The 8,026-nt window shown below is 38.7% G+C and overlaps 1 protein-coding gene across 1 annotated transcript in view; it reads left to right on the forward strand.

Annotated features, from left to right (window-relative positions):
* The window catches only part of n4bp1 (nedd4 binding protein 1), a 42,383-nt gene extending 37,246 nt beyond the window's left edge, over positions 1-5,137 (forward strand). The window contains exons 6-7 of the mRNA XM_085991497.1: positions 456-563; positions 4,070-5,137. Coding sequence (XP_085847623.1) covers positions 456-563; positions 4,070-4,328 — 367 coding nt within the window. The 3' untranslated portion in view covers positions 4,329-5,137. The remainder of the gene's footprint in view (positions 1-455; positions 564-4,069) is intronic.
* The last annotated feature ends 2,889 nt before the right edge of the window (positions 5,138-8,026 follow it).

Below are 8,026 nucleotides of genomic sequence, written 5' to 3' on the forward strand. Positions count from 1 at the left end.
TGCAGATCTGTGCTGTTGAAATGTTGAACAGGCTACATACATTGTTCATGCATCCAGTTTGTACTTTAATGGTACACCTTTAATTATAGTTCTATTTATAAAGTTTCGGAGTGTTAGTTTGCAATACTGCACCATATACATATTTATTCACTTATTGATGAGATGACATTCAGATTCCCCTATTCAGCAAATTATCTGATTAGACAGAAATTATTGCTGAAATCCACCTGTCCTCCAATTTACCACAAAGTGAAGTTCTAATCTGTTTTGAGTTCCAGTTTAAGCGAGCGATTGATATCCGATTCATTTGAATGATGAGAATGAACAAAAACACCTCCAGTTTTGGGGGGAGAAATGAGCAATTATTTTCCTGAAATTCACCTGGAAATATGCTCATGGTGATTTTTTTTTTTAAATTCTGATTTGTCTTTGTAAACTATTTATTTCTGAATTAGGTTACTACAGTATACATTTGTTGGAGACATATTCATGATACCAGATGATCCCCTTGGGAGGCATGGACCCAGATTGGATGCATTTCTGCATCAAGTGGATACTTTCAGGTACTTGTCACAAAGATACCATTCATCAGATATTTATACTATGGAAAGTGGTCACAAATTATTTTACAGCTTTCTCCACAATTCAGATATTTAATCAGTAAAACAAAGTTTGTTTTTCTATTTTTAATTATTTTCTGTTAAAGATACTGAATCCTTGTTGGGGTATAGTTTCATGAGCTCTAGGCATCTCCGGTATCTTGCTGAAGTAGTTCTTTATGCTTAAATCTAGGTAGTGTCAATAGGTTATTGACCATAGTGGGAGTTGCAGACAACCTAATTATGTCTTTGGCTGATATCCGCATACGTATTTCAGTAGGGAGCACTGAATAGTTTACTATCTACTCCCTGGGGTACTGATTCCAGTTATGATACTTTTATTGTCAACAATGTTGAATCAGCAGTGTCCAGGGATAGGATATGGAATCATCTTGTTTTCCATGACTCAGCAACTAAGTGTTTCAACCACCTAAGCCAATATGGAGTTGCTGTCCATTTTTGTAATCCTCAATGTTTGCTATTTACTTTCAGGCCAATTAGTATGCAGGATATAGGTAGACCCTGGCATGGTGTACCATTTAAGGCATTGGGTCATCAGGAGCCAGTATAGCTTAGCGAGTGAACTCTTAACTACAAAGTGCTTTCGGGTGTCCTGAACATGTAAAAGATGCTATATTAATGCAAATTATATAATTTTTGGTGATTCTACAATCTGAATATTCACTTTCTCTGATAGCTGAAGCAAAGTAATTTTTTTATCTACATTTACTCCACTACAAACTTGCCTCCTTTTAGCAGCCCAACTCGAACCTTGACTATCCTTGTGCTACTAATTTGCTTATATAAAACTTTTATATTGCCCTTTTATATTCCTTTCAGCCTTTCTAATCTCCCTTTCCTATATTATTTATATTTGTTCAGGATTTCTTAATCTATCCATGTAAGCGTTAAGTGCTTTTTATTTCGTTTAATATCTAATCTACCTATTCATCTATGAAACCTCAGCCTTCAATTCATTCCCTTTTCTCCTTACTGGGATATACTTGATTTGGACCTTTTACAGCTCTTATTTAACTATTTCCTACTGCTGATCTGTTTTATTTGCCAATTTTATTCTTCCATTTGCTCTAGGCAAGATCTATTTTTATCTCACTATATTTTGCTTTATTCTAGTCAAGTACTTGTCAAGTTTTTTCCTGTTCTACTCTACTCTTGCATTGAACCTAATCATATTGTGCTCCCTTTTTCCAAATGTTTCCTACTTTAGGTCACCTGATTACTCTGCTTCATTGCCCTGCACCAGGTCAAATCAGCAAAATATTGGTGGAGGAAACTCCTGAAAATGCTGCAAAAAGCCTCTTGTTTCTCAACACGCACATTTCCACATCTCAGTCTATCTTTGGATAATGTTAGCTCTACAATTTTGATTTTGTTAATACACATCTTCCTAATTGGTTCTACAAATTTCATCCTCAAATTTGCATCCTCTGATATGCTTTGAGTAATGTGAATGATTCATTCCTGTTATTTAGCGCAATCCAAAGACATTCTGTTTGGAACACTTCTATTTAAATCTAGTGTTATGATATTATTGGTACCCCTCTTCCTTTACTTTCTCCTGATCACTCCTGAAAGTTTTATTGCCAGGAATATTTAATTGGCAATCCTGACCAAGCTGCAGTCACATTTACTGCAATAATGCCTTGATTTTTTATTTTAGTTCTCCAGCATTATATCTTATACCGTTGTATTGATGCACATTCACTTTAGCTTGAGTTCCCTTGGTATGGCAGCATTTTCTTATATTGCAGAGTCTGCTGCTTCTCAAGCTCAGCTGTCCGTGCCCGCTTGCAGCAAGACCTGGACAACATCCAGGCTTGGGCTGATAAGTGGCAAGTAACATTCGTGCAATGACCATCTCCAACAAGAGGAAGTCTGACCCCCTCCTCTTGACATTCAACAGCATTACCATTGTCGAATTCCCCACCAGCAACATCGTGGGGGTCACCATTGACCAGAAACCTAACTGGACCAGCCACATAAATACTGTGGTTACAAGAGCAGGTCAGAGGCTGGGTATTCTGCAGCAAGTGACTCACCTCCTGACTCCACAAAACCTGTCCATTACCTACAAGGCACAAGTCAGGAGTGTGATGGAATGCTCTCCACTTGCCTGGATGAGTGCAGCTCCAGCAACACTCAAGAAGCTCGACACCATCCAGGACAAAGCAGCTCGCTTGATGGGCACCCCATCCACCACCTTAAACATTCACTCCCTCCACCACCAACACAACATGGCTGCAGTGTGAACAAGATGCCATTGCCGCAACTCGCCAAGGCTTCTCCCAAACCCGCGACCTCTGCAACCTAGAAGTATAAGGGCAGCAGGTGCATGGGAACACCAACACCTCCAAATTCCCCTCCAGGTCACACACCATCCTGATTTGGAAATATATTGCCGTTCCTTCATCGTCGCTGGGCCAAAGTCCTGGAACCCCCCCCATACAACAGCACTGTGGGAGTATTTCACCACACACAAGAAGGCGGCTCACCTTCCCAAAGGCAGCTAGGGATGGGAAATAAATGCTGGCCTCGCCAGTGATGCCCACATCCCAAAAATGAATAAGAATAATTGAAAAAGCAATTTCAAGCTTGAGCAAAAACAGGAGGCAATACCGCTTGCAAATGTGTTTGCCTTGGATGCTCAAATCGTCCATCCAGATGTTCCAAGATTAGTAGAAAATGAAATGTATTTCAAAAGTGTGCCTGAGAACACCATTATTAACAAATTCAGCTTGCATTTATGTTCTCATATTCTAGAAAGCACATTGACTTAAAATCATGCCCATGTAGAAACAACAACAACTTGTGTTTATATAGTACCTTTAACATAGTAGAACGTCACAGGAGTGTTATCAAACAAAATTTGACAACGAGCCACATCATGAGATATTAGGGCAGAGGTCAACGAGGTAGGTTTTAAGGAGCGCCTTAAAGGAGGGAAGAGAGGTAGGGAGAAATTTCCAGAGCTTAGGGCCTTGGCAGCTGAAGGTACGGCTGCCAATGGTGGAGTGATTAAAATCGGGGATGCTCAAGTGGCCAGAATTGGGGGAGTACGGAGATCTCGGGTTGGGGAGGGTTGTAGGGCTGGAGGAGATTAGAGTTAGGCAGGGGCAAGGCCATGGAGGGATTTGAAAACAAGGGTGAGAATTTTAAAATGGAGGCGTCGCTTAACCGGGAGCCAGTGTAGGTCAGCGAGCACAGGGGTGATGGGTGAACGGGACTTGGTGTGAGTTTTGAATGACCTCAAGTTTATGGAGGATAGACATGGGAGGCCAGCCAGGAGTGTGTTGGAATAGTCAAGTCTAGAGGTAAAAAGGCATGGATGAGGGTTTCGACAGCAAATGAATATGTGGTGGTGTAACCCATTATATAGTGAACTGTACTTTTAGCAATTTTTTAAACTAATATTAGCATCCTTTTCACTTTTTTTTTTCCTTGCTCTTTAGGGCTTTACCAGGGAGGTCAAATGCAATGCTTGTTCAAAGTGCCCCATTTGCAGCACAGCCTGCCATTTTCCCATTTGCCTTGAGACAACCTGAGATCCCTCTTTTGCGATCGAAAGAGGAAACTGAACAACTAAAGCAAGAGTTGTTGAAGATATTTCCCGAGTTCAGACAAAGGCAGAAAATTGATCAAATTCTAACAGCACACCCACACATGAGGGACCCTAATGCACTATCTGCAATGGTGCTGGATCAAGAATAACTTGCCATGTAATGGATGTTGAAATGTTCGTAATGTTAGAATATCAATGTTCATTTTTGGGGTACCAAATCTAACTTTACAGTTGACCAGTAGTAGAGTAATAAGGCCCTTCTTCACAGCACCATGATTGCTTGTCTCCGAGTTGAGGCAGAAGCTGGCCTTTGAACCAAAAATGTTGAAATTTTTGCTCAGTCATTGGCTGGAGTATTTCTACGGGACAAAAGAAACTGATACAAGTCTTATCTCGATGAATTTACTTTTAGCCTGTGTGTCCTACTTCTGTCACAGCTGGAGTAATGCTGAGTCAAACATGTTTTTATTTTATTTGCCTCCTTTCAGTTAAGGCCTCGTGGTGATGGAGGTAGCTTGAAGAACACGACGGGAAAATGTGATGTAATTCTTCAATTAACCTTTCAATATTTCTTTTTGTAAAGTACAAAACCTGAAGGTATTTTTAGAAAATAACTTTTTAGCAATATATTTGCAAATATTAAATATTCATCAAAAGAACATATACAGATAGACAAGCCAGTGCATAAACTGGGTGGTATTTTATTTATTTACTGGCTGCAAGAACATGTAAATAGTACAAAAATTATATATTTTTGTTGACAAATATTGAAGTGTAAATTTCAAAATAAGTTCTTGAATTGGATGGCTATCTATAAACACTTTTTGAGAATGTATTTTGTTAAACAAAAACTAGTTGGTAAAACTGTAGCTGTTTTTGAACAAAAGTGCTTAAAATTCTTCTTATCGATCACTACTGAAATGCCTAAAGTTGGATTAAAGTTGTACTTTATTTTCTAGTATGCTACTTTTTGTTTTTCAACCAGTTTCTAAAATGTAGCATCACCCAGCATTCTTACTGCCAGTGGACATTGCAAAGCTGGCATTCAGATTAAGGGTTTCCCACTAGTTCTGCACATTTATCCAGTGAGCAGAACCATACAGACGGATGGTGTAGAGGTTTGATCCCTGATCTCTGCTGCGTTAATTGCTTGCAGCTGTAGGCTCATGTAAATAATGGCCGCCTTTATGCGGTAATGGGCTGTGGGTAATGCTGTTAAATTGTACCCCGAGAAGGAGTCAATGGCTCCTAGAAATGGGGGGAAAAGAGAAAATGGCCAACATCTTGAAAGTTCTTGAGAAATTACTTACCATTCATCTTGGTGTATTTTTTTCTTTAAGGAAATGAGTAATGTTTATCAGATTGTCATTTTAATTTTCTAGTGCAGAAATTACATGACCTTAATATTATAATTTGCATCTGATAGGCTGTTGGTCTGAATGGGTTCTTTATCCAATATTTTGTATAGTGTTACTACCTTTATCAATTACAAAATTATTAAAGTTTGTAAATAATTTTTGAGCACTGCTTGTCTTGTTAACTAAAGCAAGTGCTGAAATGAGGAACATTTTGAAGCCTTTTTTCTGTAACTTGTACAAAAACAATGCTGTTGCTTCATGGGATAAGATATGGTATTGCAGTTTATTCATTTTTTATAAATGTGTTAATCTGAAACTGAAGCATTCAGTAACATTTTTATCTTAACTTTAAATTTTAAAATTTGACTGCTGTTATTGCAGTCTTGTACAATTCAGCAAGTTTAATTCGTATCCTTCAGGGTCAAGTAAACTTTACCATCCCTTGGGTAAGTTTCAGTACTTTTGTCTCTTTTAATTGGGCTGCTAGATGCCCCTTTTAGGGACAGTGTCCCACAGAATATTAGCTCTTTTTATCAGGGCTGTACCGAATCCAACCAAACAAAATTCCAGATCACCTTTGTCTCCTAAAGTATTGAATGACAATTTTTGAGGGTAAAGTCCTGTTTCCCAAACCACATCAACTAAAGCTGTGCATGTATATGGGCAGCCTGATTCAATGTTCTGTGTGGCCAAGAAATAACCTTTGCTGCTGCTTTTGGGATTGTTCTATTGTTGCTGCTCTAATCTTACATAATAAATAAGAGAAGTTGTCACAGCCAGGATTTAATGAGTTACATTTCATAAACCCAATCGATAGACCTCAAGGGTTTGACAATATTTCATGCACTGTTAATTACTGTTTTTTAAAATATATTTACATAGACAAAGATAAGTGACAATGTAATCAAAAAAAATCATTACAAATACACAGTTGTTACACGCAACCTATTGTAAGTGTAATGAGGCTCAATTTCGACATGCAATATGTAAACGTACTTCATGATTAAAGTACATGTTTACAAATTGCAGTGTCATTTGTGCAGCAGGGTGGCTATGCATTTCACCATTGATTTTATAACTTGAATGATCCAGGTGTACAAGCTCTGGTCAGATTTTAGATTAACTGGTGCATAGAATACGGAACGTGTCCCTGGTTCACTTGCAGTCTACTAATTAGGAGGTTCTTGTCTTTTTCTTTTCAATGATGATGCTAACTTTTTTCATCTTCAAGCCCTTTAAATTTTGACTATTGCAGATACTTCTAACTTGTATAACACTACTTTCTCCAATTCCTGCTAACATACTAGTTTATCACAACTAAAGCATTACTTCAAGCGCTGACTAATCAGTCTTTCTTCAAGGTTAGAGTTCCAATTAAAACTACACAAACATATCCTTAAACTTCAGCTGTCCAACAAAGTATTTCTGCAGCACTTTCCCTATCTGTATTAAATTATAAGCTAGCAAGTTTTAATTTCTTGATAATTTCAAAAGTCCAAGTAAGCTAGATGAGCTTCAAATCAACATTCACCTCTTAATTTATTTCCCCCCACAAACTTCAAGAAAAATCCAAATTATATAGTATATAGTTCTTCAACAAGCTCAGAAACACAGAAACCCCACAGTGCAGATAGAGGCCATTTCGGCCCATCGAGCCTGCACCGACACATATCCCACCCAATCCCTGTAACCCCACGTATTTAATCCCTCTAACACTAAGGGTCAATTTTATCATAGCCAAATCAACCTAACCCGCACATCTTTGGACTGTGGGAGGAAACCCACGCAAACACGGGGAGAATGTGCAAACTCCACACAGACAGTCACCCGAGGCCGGATTCGAACCCGGGTCCCTGGTGCTGTGAGGCAACAGTGCTAACCACTATGCCACCGTGCTTTGTGGCATATGCTAGTTATTACTATGCTAGTAATTGGGTTCAAGCTGTGAAGGTAGTTCATTCATAGATATAATGCATGTTATTTAAATTTTTCCTGGAGTTGGTAAAAGTTACTTATCAAAAGAGTGTTGTACAGGAACCAAATAGTTCTCTACCATAAGTGGCTCGGGCCTTCAGCAAGGTGAGGAAGTATTTCATGTGGAGGTACTGAAAGAAGTCCCTTGTAGTCACCAATTGCTCAATCTGAATTTGATCCTTAGACAGAAAACTGGAGAATGCATCATGATTTCTTCCAGATGGCAAGGCTTCGCACTAGAAGTGCACATTTGGGGGGGAAAAATAGCCCTATACTATAGTGAAATAAACCCTAATATGATTGCTGATTAAACCGTATTACATCACTTCATGCCAAATCACAAGTGTGATGTGCCTTGATGCCCACAATTTGCATCAGCAACTGATTACAACAGTGATTGCACTTTAAAAGTAGTTGGAGAAACGCAGCAGCCATTTCGTGCCGAACATAAATGATGCGACAATGTTTTTATCTCCACGTAATATAGCATAATGCAGAGTGGAATGTGTTTCAAG

Source organism: Somniosus microcephalus, chromosome 6 (assembly GCF_052327205.1).
Source record: "Somniosus microcephalus isolate GS21.2 chromosome 6, FLI_Smic_1.0, whole genome shotgun sequence".
In the NCBI taxonomy this organism is placed as follows: domain Eukaryota; kingdom Metazoa; phylum Chordata; class Chondrichthyes; order Squaliformes; family Somniosidae; genus Somniosus; species Somniosus microcephalus.